The sequence below is a fragment of the Rhinatrema bivittatum genome, chromosome 3, assembly GCF_901001135.1.
Source record: "Rhinatrema bivittatum chromosome 3, aRhiBiv1.1, whole genome shotgun sequence".
In the NCBI taxonomy this organism is placed as follows: domain Eukaryota; kingdom Metazoa; phylum Chordata; class Amphibia; order Gymnophiona; family Rhinatrematidae; genus Rhinatrema; species Rhinatrema bivittatum.
The window spans coordinates 480,151,062-480,178,581 of NC_042617.1; the positions used below are offsets into that span (position 1 = coordinate 480,151,062).

The 27,520-nt window shown below is 45.4% G+C and overlaps 1 protein-coding gene across 1 annotated transcript in view; it reads right to left on the minus strand.

Moving 5' to 3' along the window:
- The window catches only part of ATAD2B (ATPase family AAA domain containing 2B), a 610,472-nt gene that overhangs the window by 453,331 nt on the left and 129,621 nt on the right, over window positions 1-27,520 (minus strand). Inside the window, exons 4-6 of the mRNA XM_029596002.1 lie at window positions 21,660-21,813; window positions 19,661-19,763; window positions 14,289-14,406 (exon numbers count right to left, since the gene is read on the minus strand). Of these exons, the coding sequence (XP_029451862.1) occupies window positions 14,289-14,406; window positions 19,661-19,763; window positions 21,660-21,813 (375 nt within the window). The remainder of the gene's footprint in view (window positions 1-14,288; window positions 14,407-19,660; window positions 19,764-21,659; window positions 21,814-27,520) is intronic.

Consider the following 27,520-nt stretch of genomic DNA (forward strand, 5'->3'; position numbering starts at 1 on the left):
AGGGCTGGTGGGCCTAAAATTAAATATTCTAGAAAAATATTATTAGAATTACTATTAGTAATTATTACTACTAATGATTTGAAATTTTCAAATTTTATTCAAAAAGATTAATTAGCTAATGATGGCTTTGTGAAAAGGTTGAATATTCTTTAAAACAAAATATTTTGCTTGCTCATCTGTGGATGTGAAACATTACAGGTCAGTTTGTAAATACCTTCTTTGTGGTAGATAGCAAGTTTACTTACCTTTAAACAGGGCTCTCCATAAACAGCAGAATGAATTAGCTATAGCTCGTGGGTGACATCATCCAATGATACTACCATAGTCCTAGCTCTCAGTAAAACTTTACTAAGCATGTACGGGAGTTCCCATACACACATAGTGCCTTTCTTAGTCCCTTAGTCGACTTTCCAGGTGGTCGGGTATCAAGAACAATTATCTACGAACCAGGTTTACATGTAAGTACCCTTCATTTCTCTATCAACCAGCAAACATGAACTAACAATTATACGAGGGGATTCCCAAGCTGAGGCTTGCAATGCAGAGTATTTACTTAAGACAACCAGGCCCCACCATGTGGACAGTGGACTACTAGGTGAACAAGCTGAGCAGAACTGCTTGTCCAAAGTTGTTATCTCCTTGGAACATGCTGTCCAGACAATAGTGGAACGTTAAGATGTGCACAGATGATCAAGTAGCAGCTTTGCAAATGTCTTCAAGGGAAGTGGGCCTGAGATGAATCACTGAAGTCGCCATGGCCCTCACCAGAGTCTGAACAGAGTGCATAATCTGCAAGCCAGTGAGCGCATAACCATGCACTATACAGTCTGCTAGCCAATTAGACTAAGTTAGTTTGGCAACTGCCCTTCCCAATCTGTTGGGGATATCAGTCACGAACAGCTGAGAAGCTAGACAGCGAGGTTGAGTCTTCTTTAGTTAATACGCAGGGCTGAGTCCAAGCTGCCAAGATCCCATTCTCCTCTGAGCGCATGTGGTCTTGGAAAGAACATGGGTAACAAATGCTTGATTAATGTGGACTGCAATCACCACTTTCAGTTTGTAGGAATTTATAGGACCCAAAGTTAAGAAAAAACTAAAGGAATGTGAATATGAAACCAGAGCCTGCAGCTTGCTTACTCTTCATGTCAAAATGACAGCCACAAGAAACAACACTTTCCAGACAAGAAACTTCAAGCCTACTTTGTTTGTTTGTTTTGTTCTATTGTTCTATGTAAAGCCCCTACTCTTTTTGGGCATTTCAATGTTGTATGTAAACCAGAGTGATTTGTAGTTCTTACAAGAACATCGGTATATAAAAATTAAAACTAAATAAATAAATAAATAAATAAATAAAATACTGATTGAGTGGTTCGAAAGGATGTTTAATAAATTGAGTTAGGACTACATTAAGGTCCAAAGGCAGTGGCAGTTTACTGGTCAGAGGATTAGAATACTACAATCCTTTCATGAACTTGGATACCAAGGGGTAGAGAGAGATCGGAGCCCCTTCTACCCTTTGATGATGTGCCACAATGATGCTCAGATAACTGTGATTCTAAGGACATGGTACTAGAAGAACAACAGATACCGAAGCAAGTCTCAGTCCATAGGACAGGACATCCAGATGGATTATTGTCCCACAGCAAGTCGAGAAACTCTTCCAGTTGAAAATGCAAAATCTACTGGTTGAGGGCTCTCTAGCCAAAATCAGTTCATCCTCCACCCCATTTAGAAAAAGCAAGAGAACTATGGCTGCGCAAACATACATGCCAGAAGAGCCAGGGATGGAAGATTGGGCTGACAGAGCCTGCTGTTTTGTGTGATGAGCTGGAAATACCTCCAATGAAATCTGAGACTGAACTGACAGGCAGACAAAATATGGATACCACATGGCCAGATTGGTGCAATGAGAATTATCCTCACTTCCTCGGAAGGATAATCTGGAAAGTTCTGGTAATTATAGAAATCAGTGGGTAGGCATTGAGTAGACCAATGTTCCAGTTTAGTAGAAAAGCCGTGACAGATGAATACAGCAGAACTTTTTGACTTTCTTCTTAATTTTAACATTAAACAGATCAATGACTCGCTTCGTTCAGTGACTGAATACATCATAGCAGACAGATTAGGATCCGGCTACGAGAACATAGAAGTCGTTTAAATACTGATAACACAGAGGTTCCAATAGTAAAACTTGTGGACAAAGGTGAACCAGTAGATGTGGTGTATTTGGATTTCCAGAAGGTGTTCGACAATGTCCTGCATGAGAAGCTTCTAAGAAAACTAAAAAGTCATGGGATAGGAGGCGATGTCCTTTTGTGGATTGCAAGTTGGTTAAAAGACAGGAAACAGAGAGTAGGATTAAATGGTCAGTTTTCACAGTGGAAAAAGGTAAACAGTGGAGTATCTCAGGGATCTGTACTTGGACCAGTGCTTTTTAACATATTTATAAATGATCTGGAAAGGGGTACGACGGGTGAGGTGATCAAATTTGTGGATGACACAAAATTATGTAGAGTAGTTTAAATCTCAAGTGGATTGTGATGAATTACAGGATTGCCTTGCAAGACTGGAAGATTGGGCTTCCAAATGGCAGATGAAATTAACCGTGGACAAGTGCAAAGTGATGCATATAGGGAAAAATAACCCTTCCTGTAATTACACAATGTTAAGTTTTACCTTAGGAGTTACCACCCAGGAAAGAGATCTAGGTGTCAGAGGGGGTAGTACATTGAAATCGTCGGCCCAGTGTGCTGTGATGATCACCAGCTGTGGTCCGCCACCAGCCCCACGGGCGTGCTGAGTAGGGTGCCTCGTGGCATATTGCCTTCCTCACTACCGCAGCACAAGCCTCTGGGAGACTTCCGCTTGAATCCTTGTCCCTGGTCTACAGAGTTCCTTGTGCCTGCTCCGTCCATGCTAAAGACTCTGCCAGAATCTGTACCATACCAGCGTGGTCTGCGACCAGCCACTGGCGGCTGTGTAGGGCGCGCCTCGGTGCAGGCCTGTACAGTTTCTGCAACATGCTCTTCTCAGTTATTCCACTATCTCGTCTAGAGTCTACGTCTGTTCCAGCGTGGTCCGTGACCAGCCCTGTGGGTGGGCTGTGTAGGGCGCGCTGCATCGCAGTCTGAACCCAGCTCTTGATCCTGACTCCGTGTCTTCAGAACCTCGCTCCTGACTCCGTGTTTTCAGAGCCTTGCTCCTTGTCTTCGTCCAAGTGTCCTCGCTCCTGAGTCTTCGTCCAAGTACCCACATCTTCGCCTCAGTCTTTGACTGAATCTCTATGTTCCGGTCTTCGTTTGCCGCTGGCCTCCATCCAGTCTGCCTCTTCTTGCCGTTACCCAGCGGCAGGTCCGAAAGGGCTTGGAACGGTTGGAGGACTGTTCAAAAGACCACCATTGCGTTGTGGGTCTTCCCAAAGCATGCAGGTCCGGTGGAGGGTCAGTACCTTCAGTCATCCTTGTCTTCGCTCCAGCCTCGCCCCTGCTCTGGATTCCATCGTCTGTCTTCACTCCATGCTCGGGCATGCCTCGCCTGCCTCTGCACCTCTTCAGAGTTCCTCTGGGGTCGAGCCGTGGTCCAAGAACACACAATCCCCTGGAAAGTGGAACTGATCTCCTAGCACTTCCTAACATAAAGAAGTTAGGGTTGTTCAGTTTGGAGAAGACGACTCAGGGGGTATGTGATAGAGGTCTACAAAATCATGAAAGGACTTGACCAAGTTAATGTAAATCTGTTATTTACTCGCTGACAATAGAAGGACCAGGGGGCACTCCATGAAGTTAGCAAGTAGCTCATTTAAAACAAATCAGAGGAAATTCTTTTTCTCTCAGCGCATAGTTAAACTCTGGAATTCATTGCCAGGGGATGTGGTTTCAGCAGTTAGTGTTACTGAGTTTAAAAAAAGGTTTGGATAAGTTCTTAGACGTTAAATCCATAAACTACTATTACGGTAATTAATAAGCAATCTGTCTAATGTTTGGGAACTTGCCAGGTACATGTGACTTGGATTGGCCACTGTTGGAAACAGGATACTGGGCTTGATGGACCTTTGGTCTGACCCAGTATGGCATTTCTTATGTTCTTATGTAAAACATTGCCTTCAGGCTCATCACACATTCGATCAGCTCAAATGGACGATTTTGGAACAAATTGTTAAGAGTGATCGCGGCGGACATATCAGCTGTCATCTTAATTATCGCGAGCAATGGTGGATTTTTACCCTTGCATCAGAAGCCCCAGATGGCTTAAATGACAGCGCCGAATGGTCATCACTGCTCTAATTTTCTATTGGCAGGAAGAGCCACCTCCCACTTTTTTCTATTGGTCTGTTAAGAATTCACTGATCACTTGAAAAAGTCTGGTTTAAACAATGGTGGATCCTGCTATCATTAAAGCTGAGACCGAGCAGCAGCGTATACAGCGGGACAGACTCTATGAACGTATGAAACTGCGAACAGCGATACAAGTTGATATTTAACCATTTAAGAAGTATAACTTTCTTTGTTTGTATTGTAGACACCACAGAATTTCCACCCATGACGAAGCCCACGAAACACGTACCGTGTCAGGTCGGGCGGGTGTTGTTAAAAGCTGTCAAAATCACACTATGCAATGATAAGTGTCTCGTCTCTTTAAAAATAATCAAAAATGAAAAAAATGTGAAAAATGTCAAGTGTGGCCACTAATGATTAAAAGAAGGTTATCCAGTCTTTGAGCAATATAACAGACTGGTTAATAGCACTTGAAACGCTATAAATACCTGTTTGTGAGCATTCTTTTAAAACACAAAGAAGCTCATTTGATATATGAAGTGCCCACATTCTTCCTATAGCCTATATTGCATGAAATGCTTTTCAGCTTATGAATATGATGTTTGTTTAAGTATAGGTGTTATGCTCAGGCTTGTGGACCCTTGGCCGACGAGAGGATGGTATATCTTTCGGAGAGTCTGTAGGCTCTCTCATCGGGTGGCGAGGCAGAACAGGAGGCAGGACCAGCTGACCCTTGGCACTGGAGGCTGAGGCGAATATGGAGGCGATGAAGAGACGAGATGAGGCGCTGTGTCTTCACCACTGGTTGTCAGCGGTCCCCCCGGGAGGAGCCCGTAGAGACCCGACCGCTGGGACTTAGGTGGACCTAGGGAGGTCAGGGAACGGTGCAAGGGCCAACTGGAGCTTCGCCCTGGAAGCCCGCGGTCCCCCCAGGAGGAGCCCGTAGGGACCCGGGCCGCTGGGACTTAGGCGGGCCCTTGGAGACGGTAGTCTTGGAGAAGTCCTAGGTCAAGTGCCAGAGGGTCGTTGCTCACCAGTCCAAAGTTGTACGCCAGAGTATCACCACTTGCCAATCCGAAGTCAGGAACCAGAGAATCACCGTCAGCCAATCCGAAGTCAGGAACCAGAGAATCACCGTAAGCCAATCCGAAGTCAGGAACCAGGATCCACGCCTTTCCGGGTCAGAGCAACAATTGACGCGTAGTGAGGGATGAAAGAGCGGTAATAGTTGGCAAAGCCTAGAAATCTTTGGAGTGCCTTGAGCCCGGACGGCTGTGGCCATTCCCGAATGGCACTTAGCTTTTGTGGATCCATGCGGAATCCCTGACTGGAGACTATATATCCCAGGAAGGGAAGAGACTCCTGCTCAAACTGGCACTTTTCGAGCTTTGCAAACAGCTTATGTTCTCTGAGGCGTTGTAACACTTGAACGACGTGCCGCCGGTGAGCGGCCAAGGTATCGGAAAAAATCAGGATATCGTCCAAATAAACTACCACGCATTGGTACAGGAGGTCGCGGAGTATCTCGTTCATAGTATTCTGAAATACTGAGGGGGCATTACAGAGCCCGAACAGCATCACCAAGTACTCATACTTGCTGTCACAGGTATTGAAGGCCGTCTTCCATTCGTCGCCTTCCTTAATACGAATGAGGTTGTAGGCCCCTCGGAGATCCAGTTTGGAGAAGATCCTCGCAGCTTGTAGCCGGTCGAATAGCTCAGAGATGAGAGGCAGGGGATAACGGTCCTTGATAGTTATGGCATTCAGGCCCCTGTAGTCAATGCAGGGGCGGAGCGTTCCATCCTTCTTTCCGACGAAGAAGAATCCAGCCCCTGCGGGGGACTTTGACTTCCGAATGAAGCCCTTCTCCAGGTTCTCTCTAATATATTCATTCATAGCCTGTGTCTCTGCAGGAGAGAGGGCGAAGGTGCGTCCTCGAGGAGACTCAGTGCCAGGGAGGAGATTGATGGCACAATCGAATGGTCGATGAGGTGGAAGTACTTCAGCCTTCTGCTTAGAAAACACATCTGCGTACGAGGCATATGGAGCTGGCAGGCCTGGGAGATTGATAGCGGCAATCGGGCAGGGCCCTGGAGCCACAGCTTGGAGGCAATTGCCATGGCAATTCGGCCCCCAACGAGCCAGCTGCAAGGTCTTCCAATCAAACTGGGGCTCGTGCTCCTGGAGCCACGGGAGTCCTAGGACAATGGGATGGATAGAGTACTCCAGGAAATAAAATGACATCTGTTCCTGATGCAGGACCCCGGCCCTCAGCTGGACAGGAATAGTGGCGTGCGTCACCCGTTCCGGAAGAGGCTTCCCTTGGATGGAGGAGATGACCAAGGGACGAGACAGCGGAACTTGAGAAATCTTTAAATGTTCAACCAGGCCTTTCATGATAAAATTCCCAGAATCCACCAAGGCCAGCGCGTGGAACTCTCCATCCGCCACGGTTAATGCCACTGGCAGGGTTAGTGGAGGTGCAGGAGTGGTACGGCCCAGGAAGAGACCTCCTTCAGGTCCTAGACCCGAGAGTTTTCCGCACGCGTCGGGCAGGCAGCAATCCGATGGCCCGCTGCACCGCAGTAGAAACAGAGCCCCTTCCTCATTCGCCGTTGATGCTCTTGTGGAGAGACTTTCCCGCGACCCAACTCCATGGGTTCGTTGGGTGGCGGCCGGGGGTTCTCTAACCTATCCTTGGGTGAGGGCGAATGTTGAGGACGTCTGGCCGGAGTTGCAGCTTTAGATGTTGGCTCGGCCTCTTGGCGGCGCTCCTGGTGGAGTCAATCTATGCAACCAGCCAAATCGATCAAGGCATCGGTATCTCACATCCTGCGAGCTCGTCCTTAATTCGGGGGCTCAGCCCCTGGTAGAAAATGGTGCGGAGGCAGTCTGAGTCCCAGCCGAGCTCCGAGGAGAGGGCCTGAAAGTCAATGCGTATTCCGCCAATGTCCTCGAGCCTTGACGTAACTGCAGTAGTCTCGGCCCTGCTGAAACTTCTTGAGCAGGATCCCCGAAGTTTATTCGGAACAACTCCCAAAACTCCCTGAGGTTCCTTAGAACGGGATCGTCCCGTTCCCACAGGGAGGAAGCCCATTCTAGGGCCTTCCCTCCTAGAAGAGCCAGGATAAAGGTCGTCTTGGTGGCGTCATCTGGGAAGAGAGCAGCCTGCAGGCGGAAGTGCATATTGCACTGGTTCATAAAACCCCTGCAGGCCCGAGGTTCCCCGAAGGACCATGGCGGTGTGGGTATGTGAACTACCGGCCGACCCGCAGAAGCCATCGGTGGAGAAGGCAGCGTAGGGTTCATAGGAGCCAACGCGTCAAAACGCTGGTTCAGGCTCTGCACTGAGGAAACCAGGGCGCCCAGGGTTTTCTGCTGCTCCAGCAGGCGCTGGGCCATTCCCGGAATGGCCTGGCGGGCGGAAGCCTCTGCCAGGTCCATGGACTTGGCAATCTGTTATGCTCAGGCTTGTGGACCCTTGGCCGACGAGAGGATAGTATACCTTTCGGAGGGTCCGTAGGCTCTCTCGTCGGGTGGCGAGGCAGAACAGGAGGCAGGACCAGCTGACCCTTGGCACTGGAGGCTGAGGCGAATACGGAGGCAATGAAGAGACGAGATGAGGCGCTGTGTCTTCACTACTGGTGGTCAGCGGTCCCCCCGGGAGGAGCCCGTAGAGACCCGACCGCTGGGACTTAGGTGGACCTAGGGAGGTCAGGGAACGGTGCAAGGGCCAACTGGAGCTTCGCCCTGGAAGCCCGCGGTCCCCCCAGGAGGAGCCCGTAGGGTCCCGGGCCGCTGGGACTTAGGCGGGCCCTTGGAGACGGTAGTCTTGGAGAAGTCCTAGGTCAAGTGCCAGAGGGTCGTTGCTCACCAGTCCAAAGTTGTACGCCAGAGAATCACCACTTGCCAATCCGAAGTCAGGAACCAGAGAATCACCGTAAGCCAATCCGAAGTCAGGAACCAGGAACACCAAGACGGAACAGGATCCAATGTTTATTTATTTATTTATTTAACAGTTTTATATACCGACCTTCATAGTAAATAACCATATCGGATCGGTTTACAATTAACAAGAATATAACTGGGGTAACAATTCAAGTAAACGAAAGGTAAACAATAGGTAGGAATGAGTCAAAGTTACAATCAACAGGGTAAGAGAACTTGGAAGCTTGCAACAAGCTGGAAAGAAGATAAGGCAGGAAATAAATATAAAGTGATACCATAGAGCATACGGGTTAAAGCTTAATGGTGCTTTAACCTGGAAGAGTCAGAGTCCATTCGTGAGTATAGTTGCCATAACGGGTAAGTGTGAAGGACAACTAGTGATTGTCTGGTGGGTCAGCGAAGGCTTGGTGAAAGAGCCAGGTTTTAAGTCTTTTTCTAAAAGTTAACAGGCAAGGCTCCACTCTAAGATTTGATGGGATGCTATTCCAGATAGATGGGCCAGCTATCGAAAAAGCTCTGTCTTTGGTCATCGAGAGGCGTGAGGCTTTAGTAGGGGGAAATTTCAGAGTGCCTTTGAGAATATCTCTGGTTGGTCTGTTAGAGGAGTGGAGTTTGAATGGGATTTCCAGGTCGAGTTGAAGATGATGATTACGGTGATTGATTTGTATAGAATTCTGAAATTAACTGGTAACCAGTGTATGTTCCTGAGGACGGGTGAGATGTGTTCACTGCGGCTGGTACTGGTCAGCAATCTCGCAGCCGCATTTTGAATCATCTGCAGTGGTTTGGTAGTGGATTTGGGGAGGCCTAGGAAAAGGGCGCTGCAGTAGTCTATGTTCAAGGACTCACCGAAGCAAGCAGACTGGACAGCGCTGGAGGACGTTGCCAAGTCACTGGATGAGCAGAGGAAGCTGCCTTTTATACTTCCTCTGCCTTGGCTGATAGAGAACAGGTGAGGCCATTTAAAGGGATGGGTCCCTTTAATTCTGCAGAGGGGGCGTGGCCTCATGCCCAAGCATGGCAGCGGCCATCTTGGATTTCCCCTGCGGAGGGGAGACACTGCTGGGGGGAAGCAGGACGGCTTCCCCTGCAACGGGCAGCGCCGGCGCGATGGCCCGAGTCAGAGCCCTCCCCCGGGGCTCCCGCGGCGCCGCGAATCAGGTAGGGGCCTGCGGTCGTGGGGCACCACGGCCGCGGAGCACAACAATAGGCTCCATCTGATGTCACCCATCTGTGAGGACTACCATCCTGCTCGTCCTAGGAGAATACTACTGTCCCCCTGCCAAAAAGATGAGACGGATGATGAAATACTAAGAGAAATCAAGGAAGCTAACCAATTTGGCAGAGCAGTAATAATGGGAGATTTCAATTACCAAAATCAAAAAATACCAAGGTGGAAACCAAAACTTATTACCATCTATAGCAGCTTAAGAAGGTGTCAGCAAGCCTGACGTTGTGTGACTTTTTTACACAAGACACCAACCGGTCTTTTCAATCATTCATCTTCTTTAAATTTTAATGTTTTCTCAAAAAAAAATTTTGTTAATATTTTTGCTTTTTCTTTAAAAATAATCCTCCATTTATAAAGGTAGACTCTTAACGGACCTCACTTTTCTATATAGCAGCCCAACACGGCCAGTGTTTCACTGTTAAGCTTCTTCAGGGGCATGTATAGAACATATAGATAAGAGTCTTTATCCCGTTCAAAAGGATGTAACTCGTTACGTCCTTTTGAACGGGATAAAGACTCTTTACACAAGACACCGGTTGGTGTCTTGTGTAAAAAAGTCACACAACGTCAGGCTTGCCAACACCTTTTTTTTTTTTTTTTTTTTTTTTTTTTTTAATTCTTTATTTTCAAATTTTTGAAATTACACCCAAGAATAACCTTGTACAGCAAAAGAGATGTTTGCAAATCCATAAACTTTAAAGAAAAATATAATAAGTGAGTTACCCTCATCCCATATTTTTACAAACATCATAAATTATAAGAATATTTGGAGGCGGAACTACGAGCGAAAATTGAAGGAAAACAAGTTTACAGTTAATTATTAACAACCAAGTGATGCCATTACTACTTTTACTAATGAGCCGGGACTTGAGGGGATGCCTCTTGGGTTCTGGCTTCTATGAAAGCCCTAAGTTGTGCTGGCTCTAAGAAATTATACATAACACCAGAATGCTTTACACAACATTTACATGGGTATTTTAACGTAAAATTTGCACCCAACTGAAGCACTGACAATCGCATATTTAGAAACTCTTTACGTCTAGTTTGGGTTGTTTTAACCACGTCAGGGTAAATCCAAATCGGATAACCGTATACTTTACTTTGCCTATTTCTAAAAAATTGTTTCATTACATAATTACGGTCAGAAAGAAATGCAAATGAAATTAACAATGGTTTCCTTTGGGTTATATCTCTGTATCCATGGAAGTTTCTAATATGTCAGATATATTTAACATTGGTGTTTGAATCTCAACTCCTCCCGTTGCTTTAGTTTGTGTCCTTTGTTGAAGATAATAAGCCTTAGTAATCACTGGCAAAGCAGTTTCTGGTATTTTTAGAATTTGCTTCATGTAATTTCGGAATAAATCCATCGGAGAAAATAAGGCCACGACTGGAAAGTTCAGAACCCTTAAATTATGGGCTCTGAGAGCATTTTCGATACCTTCTAGTCGTTTGTAATATTATCTGATATTATCAGTTTCTGCTGCACATTTTCAACCTTTGAAACTTTTTTATCCAAATCTTCCACCTTTTTCCCAAAATTGGAAATAAGGTTGTTATTCACCAAAGTTTGGTTCCTGGTTTCTAAAGATACAGCAGATAAACTTTTAATAGACAGTTCAATCGATTTCAATATTTGCCAAATCCCATGGCCAACACCTTCTTAAGCTACTATAGATGGTAATAAGTTTTGGTTTCCACCTTGGTATTTTTTTATTCTGGTTGCGGTGGTTAACTGGTGACTCCTTTTTGATAAGATTTCAATTACCCCAATATGCTTTGATGCTTTTAATGCAACTACAACATTGCTCCCTGCTTAAATGGCAGGGGGATAAGAAGAATTTGATTCAGACGACAACTAAGGGCCCTGACTTCCACGGTCTGGAATACTATTATGCAGACAAAAAGGAAAAAAACACAAAACTGCTTCTATGGACAAGTCCTAAAGAAAACAAAGAAAGCATGCATGGGGATAACTTCCGGGTGTGGAACTACTCTTAACCAAATAAACCTTGATACTTTTGATGCAATTCCAACATTGTTCTCTGCTTCAACAGCAGGGGAAAAGGGGAATTGGATTTAGACACCAACCACAGAGAGCCCTGACTTTTATGGTCTGCAGAACTAATGAGCATGGGGATAACTAGCACAGTGCATCGGTTACTATCCTTAATCGAAGCGTGGGACTTCTACCCTTAACCAATAAGTCTTGATGTTTTTGATGCAACTGCAACACTGCTCTCTGCTTCGAAGGACGGGGGTGGGGGCTCAAAGGAAAGAGAAATTTGGATTCAGGTCAACGAACATGAGCCATGACTTTTTTTTACACACAGTCTGGGGTACGGATGCTCAGACATTAAGAAAAAATACAGGACTGCTTCAACCGTCAAGACCATAAGAAAAGGACATCAAGCAAAATGGACTGATACATGGGGATAACCTACACGGCGTGGCAGATACTACCATGAGAAGCTTGCTGGGCACAATGGATGGACCATCGGTCCTTTTCTGCCGTCATTTCTATGTTTATATGTTTCTAACTGACTGGGTAATTGAACATCAGGACATGCTGGAGACGTAAAATTCCTGGATGGAATAAAAGACTGCTTCACAGAACAATTGATTCAGGAACTGACGAGAGGGGGAGCTATTTAAGATCTAATACATAGTGGAACACAAGATTTGTTGACAGAGTTAATGACGGTGGGGCCACTTGGCAATAGTGATCACAACATAATCAAATTTGAATTAATAACTGAAAGGGGAACAATATGTAAACCTACAGTTCTAACACTACATTTTCAAAAAGGAAACTTTGATAACAAGAGGAAAATAGATAAAAACTGAGAGGTGCAGCTGCAAAGGTTAAAAGTGTACAAAAGGAAAACATTGTTTAAAAATACCATCTTGGAGATGTATTCCACGCATTAAGAAAGGTGAAAAGAAGGCCATACGATTACCAGCATGGTTAAAGATGAGGCGAAAAAGGCTATTTTAGCCAAAAAAAGGTCCTTCAAAAATTGGAAAAAGGATCCATCTGAAGAAAATTGGAAAAATCATAAGCATTGTCAGGTTAAGTGTAAAACATTGATAAGCCAGGCTAAGAGAGAATTTGAAATGAATTTTGGCTGTAGAGGCAAAAACTCATAATAAAAACTTTTTAAAATATATCCGAAGCAGAAAACCTGCAAGGGAGTTGGTTGGACTGTTAGATGATCGAGAGGATAAAGGGGCTCTTAGGGAAGATAAGGTCATCATGAAAAGACTAAATAAATTCTTTGCTTCTGTGTTTACTAATCAGGATGTTGGGGAGATACCGGTTCCGGAAACAGTTTTCAAGGGTGATGATTTGGATGAACTGAACCAAATCACGGTGAATCTGGAAGATGTAGTAGGCCAGATTGACAAACTAAAGATTAGTAAATCACCTGGACCAGATGGTAATCATCCCAGGGTTTTGAAAGAACTCAAAAATGAAATTTCAGATCTATTACTAAAAATGTGTAACCTATCATTAAAATAATCTGTTGTACCTGAAGAATGGAGGGTGCCCAATGTAAACCCAATATTTAAAAAGGTCTCTAAGGTTCATCTAGGAAACTATAGACTGGTGAGTCTAACTCCAGTGCCAGGAAAAGTAGTGGAAACTATTCTAAAGATCAAAATCACAGAACATATAGAAAGACATGTTTTAATGGAACACAACCAGAGTGGATTTACCCAAGAGAAGTCTTGCCTCACAAATATACTATACTACATTTTTTTGAAGCGCTTAATAAACATGTGGATAAAGTAAACAGGTAGATGTAGTATATTTGGATTTTCAGAAGGTGTTTGACAAAGTCCATCAAGAGAGGCTTCTAAGAAAACTAAAAAGTCATAGAATAGGAGACGATGTGCTTTCATAGATTGCAAACTGGTTAAAATACAGGAAACAGAGAGTAGGATTAAATGATCAGTTTTCTCAGTGGAAAAAGGTAAACAGTGGAATGCATCAGGGATCTGTACTTGGACCGGTGCTTTTCAATATATTTATAAATGATCTGGAAAGGGATACAAATCCTATTTTAGTTTCACGCATAAAATATACACATGCATTTTTTAGAATAAGTGGGAAAAAGTACACGGTTTCAATGCATCGCATGTATTCACTCGCATATATAGTGAGGGGCATATATACACATTTTATAAGATACGCATATATGATATGCGCAGGTTATAAAATACTATGGTAAAAGTACACCCAGTTATATACACACATATATGCCGCCACACACACTTGTTTGAAAGTTATCCTTTTAATGCATTACACACTTAGCCTAGTGGTTAGAGTAGTGGACTATGAACCAGGAGACCAGGGTTCAAGTCCTGCTGTTGCCCCTTGTGACCTTGGGCAAGTCACTTTACCCTCGATTGCCTCAGGTACAAAGCTTTAGATTGTAAGCCCTCTGGTGATAGAGAAATACCTACAGTACCTGAATGTAAACCGATGTGATATCCTGATTGAGATCAAATATCGGTATATAAAAATAATAAAAATAAAAAGGCTTCCCAAGATGAGAAATGCCTCTGATGAAATGTATCTGTATGACTTGAATTAATCACTAATTGACATTTCTATACAGATCTTGTGCACACATCAGCCCATTACATATAAAGATATTTAATTTCACAAGTGTTAAAAACAGAAACAGAGAAATGTAATGGCATAAGATGTCCATATAGCTTATTTAGTCAATCTATTCACTCAACTAATTCACCATTACAATCTCTACTACTTCTTCAGAGATTCTCTGTGTTTATCCCATGCTTTCTTAAATTCAGAAATCTTGTACCTTCTGATCCCTCCTCTTCCCCTTCTGTAGATTCTTCATGACGGTTTTGAATTCCATAGCTGTTTCGCCTTAAACTCTTTCGCCTCCTCTTCACTCGAGAATACATATCCATGTTTTCCTAAAATGAATACAGGGGTTAAACTAAGGACATTATATATTTTAATAAATGGACTCTCTTAATATACAATGTCAAATGAATCCAAAACAGAACTGCCATTGAACACCTTAGGATCAAGTGAGAAATTACTACTTACCTGATAATTTCCTTTTCCTTAAGTTGGATACATGGATTCAGGACCAGTGAGTTATGTACCTCTGCCAGCAGATGGAGACAGAGCAAACTAACATCACAGTATAAATATTCCTGCAGTAAAATCAGCCTACCAGTATTCTCTTCAAAAGCAACTGTGGACAGACTAGCAAAAAACCTGATTAAAAATCATATAATCATTTCAGTACTCAGCCAATATGAAACATTGAGCTCAGACAAGAAGCACATTAACACTAGTCTAGGGCAGGGGTCAGGAACCTTTTTGGCTGAGAGAGCCATAAACGCCACATATTTTAAAATGTAATTCCATGAGAGCCATACAATATGTTTAAAACTAAATACAAGTAAATGTGTGCATTTTATGTAAGATTGGGGTTACATTTGCTATCCTCCAGTCTTCAGGTACAATGGATGATTTTAATGGTTACAAATTTTTACTAATAGATCTGAAATTTCATTTTTTAGTTCCTTCAGAACTCTGGGGTGTATACCATCCGGTCCAGGTGATTTACTACTCTTCAGTTTGTCAATCAGGCCTACCACATCTTCTAGGTTCACTGTGATTTGATTCAGTCCATCTGAATCAATGCCCATGAAAACCTTCTCCATTACGGGTACCTCCCCAACATCCTCTTCAGTAAACACCGAAGCAAAGAAATCATTTAATCTTTCCGCGATGGCCTTATCTTCTCTAAGTGCCCCTTTAACCCCTCGTTCATCTAACGGTCCAACTGACTCCCTTCACAGGCTTTCTGCTTCGGATATATTTTTAAAAGTTTTTACTGTGAGTTTTTGCCTCTACAGCCAACTTCTTTTCAAATTCTCTCTTAGCCTGTCTTATCAATGTCTTACATTTAACCTGCCAACGTTTATGCTTTATCCTATTTTCTTCTGTTGGATCCTTCTTCCTCTAGTGACTTCGCCCATATCAGCCAATCGTCCAAGTACGGGTGCACCAGCAATCCCTTCTGTCACAGTGCCGCCGCCACTACCACCATCACCTTTGTAAAGGTCCGCGGGGCAGTGGCCAGCCCGAAAGGCAGCGCTTGAAACTGATCGTGCTGTCCCAGAACCATGAATCTGAGAAACCTCTGGCGCTCCTGATGGATGGGGATATGCAGATAAGCTTCGGTGAGATCCAGAGACGCCAAAAACTCTCCTCCCCGTACCACCGCAATTACGGTGCACAACGTCTCCATCCGAAAACATGGTGCCTTCAAACTCTGGTTGACTTTCTTCAGGTCTAGGATAGGTCGGAATGTATCTTCCTTCTTGGGCATCACGAAATAGAAGGAATACCTGCCTTGTCCCTGTTCGTACACTGGCACCGGTACAACCGCCTCCAGACTTAACAACCGCTGAAACGTTTCCCAGATCGCGGCCCACTTGCTTCGGAAAAGACAACACGACTCCAGAAAGACCGACCGCAGTGGGCGAGAAAATTCTAAGGTGTAGCCGTTTCTCACCACGCTCAGCACACACCAGTCGGAAGTGATCTTGGTCCTCTCCCCGTAGAACCAGGCCAACCTGCCCCCGATTACCAGAGATGAGGAGTGGACCTGCCAGATCTCGTTGTGAGGACTTATTGCCACCCGCATCCTGGGTGGATCCGCCTCTAGATGACCTTCCAGCCCCTCAAAAGGACTGTTGCCTATGTGAGGACTGTCCTGGGGCCGAGGCCGCCAAGGGCCTCATCTGACGAAAATGTCTGGACTCCCGAAAGAGAGGCTAAGAAGAGATAGGTTTCCGGCCAGACTTTCGATCCTCTGGCAGCCTATTGCCCTTTGTCTTTCCCAGCGACTTCATCAGACGATCGAGGTCCTCACCAAACAGCAGTTTCCCCTGAAAGGGCAGATTACAGAGCTGCGATTTTGATGACAGATACGCTGACCAGTTGCGTAGCCACAAGTGTCGTCTGGATGCCACCACCGACACCATAGCACGGGGCCGTGGTTCTCACCAGGTCATACAAGGCATCCATGCCATAGGCAACCCATGCTTCCAGGCGGGCCACCTGGACTGGGGAAAGAGTCCCGGAGGCAGACTGTTCCTGCAGCTTCTGGATCCAACATAAATAGGCCTGCTGCATCAGACCTGCACATACTGCCACCCACAGGCCGAGCCCCAGGACCTCAAAAGCTTGCTTGAGATGCACTTCCAACGCTGAACATCCTTCAGAGCGGACGCTCCAGCCACCAGAATAGTGGTCTTCTTAGTGACTGCCGAAACTGCTGTATCCACCTTCGGGACCTTGAGAACGTCCAGATGGTCCTGCAGAAGTGGATAAAGCTTGGACATTGCTCTGCCAACTTGCAGACCCAAGTCGGGGGAAACCCACTCTTGGTTGATCAATTTCTGGATTTTCTTCGGAATTGGGAAAGCGCTGGGGGGGGGCGCTTCATAGGCCATCCGGAACTGGATTAACCCCTTCAGCATCTGAATCCTCCAGGGTGAGCTTAATCTCCAGCACCTCCAACACCTGAGGTATAAGCAGGCGAAGCTCCTCTCTCTTGAAAAGCCGTATCACCTGCAGATCATTGCCTTCAGCCTCCAGACCCTCCAAGGTCCCCTGCGTCCAGAGTGGGACCCCCAATCGAGTCCCCATCCTGATCGGCCTCCGAGGAGACCTCATCCTCCTGCTTAGATTCGTCTGAATCTTCCGAGTCCGATTCCAATCGTGCTAGCTGTCCCTCGGGAGGCAGAGTTCGCGGGGGGACCTTCCCCCGCTTTGCCGAACCCGTCGGGTCTTCTGTGACACCGCACTTACTTGCCTGCCTAGCCAGGAAGGCTTCGTGCAGTAAAAGTATGAATTCGGGCAAAATACCCCCCGGGGCCCCCGAAGGGCGCTTAGGACTGCTAGGGCCCGAGACATCCGGGTCGAACCATGGGAGACAGGCGCGGCGTGGACCCTCCCCCCCGGATCCCCGTGGAGAAGCCACCCTATCCAGCTCCGCTTCTGCAGCCATAGCCACTCCCTCCTGTGATCCCAGCGCCACCTTTGTGGCTTTGCTTGCCTTTCAAGACCCCCTCCCCCCCTCCAGCACACTCCGTGCAAAGGAGGAGGTCATTCAGGCCGACCGACGGGCTACCACAGGCCCCGCAGGTCTCTCTGAGATGCTTGTCTGTCATAACAAGCACGGCAAAATAAAAATCCAAACAGGCAATCCTATGCTTGCCCCGCTTTCCCGTGGCCCGGATCGCGAGGGGGAGGGACGCACCACACGGCAGCAGTTAAACCCCGAAGAGGGTGCACTGTCCCAAGAATTTCCTGCCGGCACAGTGAACAGGCTGCTGCCACGACTGAAAACCGTGCGGCTCGTTCGGGAGTACAGCCAGCCCCCACTGGAGTGAATCTGCCCCGACCAAGACCACCCTCCTCCAAATTATCCCCCGATCCGCCCACTTACTGCCCAGCCTGCACCCGACGATCTCAGCCTGCCGCATGCTTCTGCTGTTGCATTCAGCCTGCCACATGCTTCTACTTTTTTTTTTAACAACAAAGATTTAAAGGCCCAGACACACAGGAAAGCACAAAAATAAAAGTAAGGGTACTTCCCTGTCCTGGGCAAGCGGAGGGGCTTCGGGCCCACCAAGTGAACTAGACCACTGGCTGTCAGGGGTCCCGGGCTGAAGCTGGCCAGGGGCATCCAACCCCCCGTTTGCCCAGCTCAACCCAAGGGATGACCCTTCTGCAGGAGCCTGTCACCTCGGGGAGCAATTTTCCTTAAAATATCCAGTCAGTCAGTACTGCAGGGTTAGCACCTCTACCATCTGCTGGAGGTAGAGAAATACTGAGGGACTGCAGGAGGCACTCTCATATATGTGGCAGTGCCCAAACTTTGGTTCTCTACCTCCATCTGCTGGTAGGGATGAATAAAACCCGCTTGTCTGGACTGATCTGGGTATGTTCAGGAACAATGTAATTGTGTACCATTGTATAATGTGATCACATTCCGCTGTATAAATGTGATACATTGGTTGATGTGTTTATATTTTCATACAATTTTTATATCTGTATAAAATTCACAATAAACAGATAAACTGTTTAGAATAAATTTTGACAGTGCTTTTTTTTTTTAAATAGTTCCTTTTTTATTTTGTTATAGGGATTTTTTTGTGTATTTGCCTTCATTATATTAAATACAACAATTTTTAACAAATTGGTACTGTTCAGCACTCTATGAATAAAAATGCAGCAGCTCCTGTACTCTGGGGCTCTAAATCACAGATATCAGAACAGACATAATACACACACATGTAAATCTACTCTGCAAATTTCTTTGCCATTTAGCAAAATAATAAACAAAAGATCACTGTTCGCCTTCCTTTTAGACTTTCATGACATTAATGGAAGAAAACATTGGCTAAATAGAATCCTCGTTTCCATACCATGGGAGAGCCCATTACTGTTCCTATAAGAGAAACACTTTAAGAGTTCATGGGCCAACATCTACTGCCTTTTGCAGGAAATCTAGGCTCCCATGTGATGCCCAAGCCTTAAAACAGCCCTCATTACTATAGGGGTAAGCACCAGAAGTAGCATTACTCAAATAAAGACACCATGAAACATGGAGTTTTCATTTGCCTCATCAGTTACTGAGTATAAGTAAGTCTTCTTTGCAAAAGAAAAATGAAGGGAAATTCTACCATTGAGGTTATGCAAGGTGCGACTGAAAGCACCATTCAGCAACTTCTCCCCTACAAAGAGCTATCAAAGACAGTTCTCATTATCTGCCTCAGAGTGGCTGAGCTCCACTGTAGGGCAAAGAAAGAAGAGGCAAAGGGCAAAAACCAATTAGGTTTTGAATGGGGCTTGAGAGACCCAAAGAGCAGAAAAAGTTGAAAAAGAAAAAAAACAGAAAATAGTGCATAACTGCACATGCAATATGAAATGGTAGTTTCAAACAATCCAGACTTTTTATGCAAATAGTCACAAGATCAACAATATTCTGCCTTAACCTGTCTTTTATGCTAACTAGCTTTTAAAAAGTCAGTAACTGAACAGGCAAATAAGAATAGATGAAAAGATCAAAGTGACAGAGCAAGCTAAGAAAAGAACAAAAGATTTCAATTTTATCAAAATTGCAAATCCAACACCTACAAATTCTGTATCTGTCCACATTCTCAGCCGTTCCACTTCTCTTGATTTTCCACTTCGCCTGATGTTAATGTTGTCCATTTCTTGCAAAACAGCTTCAGCAGTACTGCAAATAAACAAATTGCTGAACAACTCTTGTACTTAAGAAAAAAAAAGGAAAATTATTTTTAAAGTTTCAATCACCCCTTTCCATTAGAAAGACAAGGTAAAGTGACTCTCTAGGAGTGCTGCAAGACTGATTATTTTCATACGCAATCACACTCACAAGCAGGGTTTTTTTTTTCTATTTTTCTTTTTTTTTGTTTTTGGGGGGTTTTTTTGGGGGTTTTTTTTTTAACAGCATACAAAAAGGACACCTGCGCAAACCTGAAAGTCTGAGCTAAATCATCCAGCCCAGAGATGGAGATTGCACTAGTAATTCTGCCTTTATACAACTGCAGAGCATATCAGGATCCCTGTTACATGAATATCTAAGATTATTTTAGACACATAGATAATTTATTGAGTATGTAAAAGTTGGGGACATTGAGAGACCATTGGCAAACAATGGAATAAGCATGTACTGACAAGAATGGGTAAGATTTAAGGGGTTAATACTGAGGTACTGGGCAGTTGGCAATGTAAGCCAGATAAATTTAGCTGGATAAATTTAGCTGGATAAATTTATCTAGCTAATTTCAAAATTGCTCTCAGGGAGTCCTAAAGTTATCTGGCTAAGTTAGATTTTGGATAAAGCTGAAAATCTGAGTTATTTCCACACCGAAACAACCCCCAACATATCTGGATTAATTTTATATGGCTAAGATTTTAGCTGAATATACTCTGAGAAGTGGGAGGCATTGAGAGCAAAGGGAAATTAAGAAAAAACAGGGTTTGTCTGGCTAAGTCCCATCTTTAATTAAACAAAAAAAAGGGGAACATCAATCTACATTTTTCTCTCTCGCCACTCACTAGAAAAAATGTTTTTTAATTTTTAATCCTCATTTTCTATTTTTATTTTATATATTTTTAACTGTTGCCAATCAAATTATCTATGTATAGAAATGAGACCGCATCAGCAAGCCAGCGGATATTTAAATGGTGGATTAACCGTTGTGTGGTCTCTGTTACACTAGTGAAGATGGTTGAGACAAGTCATCCGGGAGTAATTTATGGTATTGCCAACACTGAGATAAGTATCACATATTACATTCTTCTATGTTAATTCATTGACTGTGTGTTCTTATTGAATTTGTAGAAGCCAGATATGGGACACAGCAAGCAATTTAGCATTTGAGCGTCTACTTTGTTTTTGAGAAGCAGATGAATATATGGCTCCTGAAGAAGCAGGATATTCGACACACCGGCTGTTGTCGAGACATTGTTTAAAGCATAGCTGTTGCTAGATGTTTTTGTGAAAGTTGGAATTCAAGCAATTATTTGTAACATCTTTAAAGTGAAACCGCAAATAATTGAGTAGTCCGAAGACCTTGTCGGGAGACGAGGTACTTCATTCTGGCTTGCTGATGCGGTCTCATTTCTATACATAGATAATATGATTGGCAATAATTACAAATATATAAAATAAAAATAGAAAATAAGGATTAAAAATTTAAAAAATAATTTTCTAATGAGTGGCGGGAAAGAAAAATGTATATTGATGTTCCCCTTTTTTGTTTAATTTAGTTGTATCTGGGGATTTTAGTGCTCTTTTTTTGATAAGCCCCATCTTAGCAAGACAAAGCCCTTTGAACATGGACCCCTCAGTCTCTAGATATAATGAAAGTAGATATTTCAAGGGAAAAAAAACAGCAATTACTATTTGAACCTTTATAAACTGACCCTAGTATTATTTTGTTCAAATAAAATTCAAATAAAATATTAACTTTGAAAACCTTTTACAATTGTTTAATTATAATGTATGTGTATTACTTTAAGATAAACACTGCTGGATCTAGAGAGTACTTTGATAGCAACTATCAGATTTTGGAGCTAAAATCCAGTTTAGAAAATCTACACACACCTATTTACCAACTGATCAAACAATAAGCTTTGATTCAAGGTTTCAAATCGTTTGCCTTTTGATCGACAACTTCTCCCAACTTCCATATTGCTATTCAAGCAAGGATGAGCCTCATCTTCTTTCTTCTTCCCACGACGGGGGTGGTTTCTGAGGGCTAAGAAAGAATTCAAGAAATGCATATTAGTACTTCAAGATTCAGGCACTAAAATTTTGCAACCATAAAAATATAGCGCGTTAGTAGTCTAAATAACAACAGATAATGTGATAACTACAACTGACAACATAATGATACCAAATATGGTAATCATGCAATCTTTTGAATTTTGCCTCAAAGAAAAGAAATTTGAGAAGCATGAGGTTTTTTTGTGTATTTGCAAATTCACCACTATGTACTACTATTTTCCACCAGAGAAATTTACCATTTATGTCATCTCAATTTACCTCCTTAGTTCTTTTTTAGCAAGAGAGTGCTTCAATATCAATCAAGTATCTATGAATTTGTTAATATGAAGCCTCATAATGTTATGGCAGCTCTGGCAGATGTCTGGAAAAGAATTACAACTCAAATCTTCAGCAAAAAGACATCTCTAAATGCAATATTTCTATTATCAAAATACCTAATAATATTGACTTTCATGAATTACATATTTGCATACTTCACAGAAAGTGTAGTTGCTTACCTATAACAGGTGTTCTCCTAGGACAGCAGGATGTTAGTCCTCACATGTGGATGACTGAGCACGCCCAGCCTGCTGCTATCCACGCGAGGTTCCCCTTCAGTCTCGTATCATAGCAAAACTACGAGCGAGAAAAACATAACAAACCGAAAGTGAACCCAACATTGTGGGAGGCGGGCGGGATTCTTGAGGGCTAACATCCTGCTGTCCTAGGAGAACACCTGCTACAGGTAAGCAACTGTGCTTTCTCCAAGTACAAGCAGGATGGTAGTCCTCACATGAGGGTGATTACAGAGCTCCATCTGCCCCCTGTGAACAGAGGGTCCCACAGTGGCCAAACAAGGTGCCAATGGGCACATCACAACTGCGGTGTTGTGGGAAACAGGACAGTCTGGCCCCACCAAGGGCATGTTGAGAACAGTTGTGTTCAGGATTGGAATAGATTGCGCAGGACAGACTGGCCAAAAGCGCTGTCCTGGCGACTAACCTTGTTGAGACAGTAGTGGGACGCGAATGTATGGAGAGAATGCCAGGTCGCGGCCCTGCAGATTTCGGCAACAGGAACCGCACACAGATGGGCCAATGACACCGCCATAGCCCGCACAGAGTGAGCTTTCACCTTGCAGCCAGCTGGAGGCCTGCCTGCTCGTAGCATAAGGCAATGCAATCCACTAGTCAGTTGGATAGGGTCTGCTTCCCCACTGCCGTTCCTAGCCTGTTGGTGTCAAGAGACACAAAGAACTGTGAGGATTGTCTGTGACTTGCTGTACGGTCTAAGTAGAAAGCGAACGCCCGCTTGCAGTCCAGGGTGTGAACAGCATGCTCCCCCGGGTGAGAATGAGGCAGTGGGAAAAACATGGGAAGGATGATTGCTTTTCACATCAACCAGTCAGTCACCACCTTCAGCAGAAATTTTGGATGAGTGCGCAGCACCACACGATCATGAAAGAATTTCGTGTAGGAAGCATACGTAACCAGAGCCTGGATCTCACTCTCCCTGCAAGCGGAAGTGATCACCACCAGGAACATAACTTTCCAGTGAGGAACTTCAGGTTACAGGATTTGAGAGGCTTGAACGGATGCTGCATGAGCCTCGCCAGGACAAGGTTGAGATCCCACGGGGTTGCCGGTGAGCGAAGTGGGGGCTTCAGTTTGAGCAGGCCCCGCATGAAGCGCCCGACCAGTGGCTGGACTGAAATGGGCGCTCTAGCAAACCCCCTGGTGGAAGGCGCTGAGATGTACTTGGATCAAGCTGGTCTGGAGGCCAGACTCTGACAGGTGCCACAGATAATCCAGCAGGTGGGGGAGCGGGCAGGAGAAAGGGTCCAGGCCATGGCCCCTGCACCAGATGGAGAAACGCTTCCATTTTAAGCTGTAAGATTTCCGAGTTGAAGGTTTCTGGGATTCAATCAAGACCCAAGAGATCCCGACCGAGAGCTGCAGGGGCTGGAGGATCATGCGCTCAACATCCACGCTGTGAGGACCAGGGCCCGGAGGTTCGGGTGGTACAAGGTACCCTGGTTCTGCGATAGGAGGTCGGGGGCCATCCCCAGTGGAACCGGTGCGCTCATGGACAGGTCCTGGAGCAGAGGGAACCACACTTGCTTTGAAAAGGAGGGTGCCACCAGAATCATGGTCCCCCGTCCTCTTACAGCTTCAGAGTCTTCAAAAAGAGCGGAATTGGGGAGTACGCGTACATGAGGCCTTGTCCCCAGTGAAAGGAGAAGGTGTCGCAGGCCAGACGGTCCCTTCCTCGGAATCAGGGAGCAGAACATGCTCACCTTATGATTGTGGGGAGAGGCGAACAGGTCCATGTCTGGCATGCCCCAGCGATGGAATAGGCTGGCTGCTACCGCAAGGTACAAGGACCACTCATATGGCCAGAAGGACCAGCTGAGGCGGTCCACCAACATGTTTAGGTGGCCCAGCAGGTATGTGGCTCACAGATACATCCCCCTGGAGAGGGCCTAATCCCAGACCTGCAACACCTCCTGGCAGAGGGGAAAGGAACCCATGCCTCCCTGCTTTTCGATGTACCACATCACCACTTGATTGTTTGTTCTGATGAGGAAGACCTTATTTATTTATTTATTTAGCAGTTTTCTATACCGACCTTCATAGTAGATAACCATATCGGATCAGTTTACATTTTAACAAAGGGTAAAACTGAGGTAACAATTCTGGTAAATAATAGATAACAAAGGAAAAGGAATAAGTCAAAGTTACAATCAACAAGGTATGGAAAACTTGGAGGCTTAAAGACAAGCTGGAAGGAAGATAGAGGCAGGTAGAATAAATATAACATGATACGAATAATTTGACGGGTTAGAGCATATGCTTTAACCAGGAAATGCCAGTGTCCATTGTTCAGGAGGAAGTGTGTCAAGGTCCTTGTAAGAAGTGAGGCTCAAACTAGTGATTATCCGGTGGATCTGGGAAGGCTTGGTGAAAGAGCCACGTCTTTAGTCTTTTTCTGAAGGTTAAGAGGCAGGGTTCCAATCTGAGATTTGCTGGGATATTGTTCCAGATAGCTGGGCCTGCAATTGAAAAAGCTCTGTCTTTGGTCGTAGAGAGGTGAGTGGCTTTAGTAGGGGGATATTTCAGAGTGCCTTTGTGGATATCTCTCGTTGGTCTGTTAGAGGAGTGGAGTTTGAAAGGGATATCCAGGTCGAGTTGGAGTTGCTGATGGATGGTTTTGTGTATTAGGGTAATAGATTTGTACAGGATTCTGAAATTTACTGGTAACCAATGTAGGTTTCTGAGGACGGGGGAGATGTGTTCACCGCGGCTGGTGTTGGTCAGCAGTCTCGCTGCCGCATTTTGTAACATCTGCAGTGGTTTGGTGGTAGATTTAGGGAGGCCTAGAAAGAGGGCACTGCAGTAATCTATTTTGGCGAACAGAAGAGCCTGGAGGACTGTCCTGAAGTCTTGGAAAAATAAGAGTGGTCTCAGTCGTTTCAAAACCTGTAGTCTGAAGAAACTGTCTTTGGTAGTTGTGTTGACCATTTTTTTAAGGTTTAGACGATTGTCTATTATTACCCCAAGGTCTCTAACGTGCGAACAGGTGATGTGAGCATTGTGCGGTGAAGGTGGAGGAAGATTGTTTTCATTTGAAGAGATGAAGAGAAGTTCCGTCTTTGAGGCGTTGAGGACCAAGTTTAAGCTGTTGAGTAGATTAGTAATGGATAGAAGACAGTTATTCCAGTAGGTGAGAGCTTTTGAGATGGATTCTGATATTGGGATTAGAATCTGTACATCATCTGCGTACAGATAGTGAATTAGGTTGAGGTCTGTCAGTAGTTGGCAGAGGGGGAGGAGGTATATATTAAAGAGGGTTGGAGATAAGGAGGATCCTTGTGGTACGCCAAGGGAAGATTTTGTTAGAGGTGACTCCTTGTTATTGATTTTGACTTTAAAAGTCCTATTGCTGAGAAAGGACCTGAACCAGTTGTGGGCTGATCCGGAGATGCCGATATCCTCAAGGCGATCCAGGAGGATGGTGTGGTTGACTGTGTCAAATGCCGCCGAAATGTCTACCCTGTTGGCCTTCCAGGACAGGCTCTCCTTGGAGGAGAGCCTGTCCTGGAAGGCCAACAGGGTGTACCAGATCACCCGCAACTCCAAAAAATGTATCTGGCAACAGGACTCGGCCACAGTGGAAAGGCCCTGAGTATGCAGGCCATCTGTATGGGTCCCCCATCTCTGAGGCGAGGTGTTGGTGGGTGAGGGTCACCTGGGGTGGGGCAGGCTGGAATGGGAGTCCTATTTCCAGACTGGAGAGGGCTTCCCACCAGGCTAGGGAGAGACGGAGAGGGTCTGTGACCGTCACTGGCGTTTCCAAATCCTGGAATGCCTGCCGCCATTGACACCACAAGGCCCACTGCGGGTCCCTCATGCGGAGGCGGGCCAAGGGGGTCATGTGGACTGAGGCCGCCATATGGCCCAGCAGGTGGAGCAGCAGATGGCCTGGTACTGTCGCGTTGTCATGAACGAAGGTGGCCAGCGAAGAGAGGGCGACCACTCGGTCCCTGGGCAGAAAAGCCTTCACTTGTGCTATATCCAACCTGGCACCGATGAAGTCCAGCCGTGGAGACGGATTGAGGTGTGACTTGGGGAAGATGATAATGAATCCCAGAGTCTGTAAGGTGTTGACATTCAAGGCTAACGCATTCATGGCCCTGGAGTGTGAATCAGTCCGGATCAGCCAGTCATCCAGGTATGGAAAGATGTGGACGAGCTGCACCTGAGGTAGGCAGCCAGCACCGCCAAGCATTTCGTGAAGATGAGTGGGGCTGGTGCCAGCCCAAAAGGAAAGCACTTTGTATTGAAAATGTGCATTCCCCACCAGAAAGCAGAGGTACCTCCTGTGGCTGGGGATAATTGCAATATGGGCATAAGCCTCCTTCAAGTCAAGGGAGCAGAGCCAGTCTCCTCTTCGGAGGAGCGGAATCAGCATGCCCAGAGAGACCATCCTGAAATTTTCTCTTACGAGAAAACAGTTCAGCGCCCTGAGATCGAGAATGGGGCACAGGCCGCCATTGTCTTCGGAATGAGGAACGAGTAGAAGCCGTGTCCCCACTGTTCGCGGGGAAACTGTTCTACCGTGCCTGCCGCTAGAAGGGCGGAAAGTTCCGATTGGAGGACGACCTGATGGGCAGAAGAATCCCACGATAGATGTTGGGGAACGGTCTCTGGGAGCCTGCTGAAGTTTAAGCGGTAGCCCTGGGACAATGGAGAGGACCCAATGGTCTGAAGTGAACGCTTCCCAGTGGTGGGCGAATCAAAGGAGCCTGCTGCCAACTGGGGGATCAGCTGCCATGGGAACTGGCATTTGGCTCTTGCCCCCTCGCTGCTAGTCAAAAAACGGCAGACAGGGCCTGCTGGGGGGCTGGTTGGGCCCTCGGCCTCTGGGACTGGGCCGAGGTGGCCGAGTGCAGGCAGCTGGAGGGAAGTATTTCCGAAGCCGGTAAAAGGGCTTGCAAGAGCCCGGCCTGGGAGACTTCCTGGCGGTGGAAGGGCCTTCAGAGGGGCTGGTGGAGAGATGCTGAAGAGTATCAGGCTGATCCTTCAGTTGCTGAGAAAACAAAAAAACGTGTTGCTAGATTGAATAAATTATGGCAGCACATTTGGACTTTTTTGTTTTGTGATCCTTCAGTTGCGACATGGCCTCCTTCACCTTGTCCC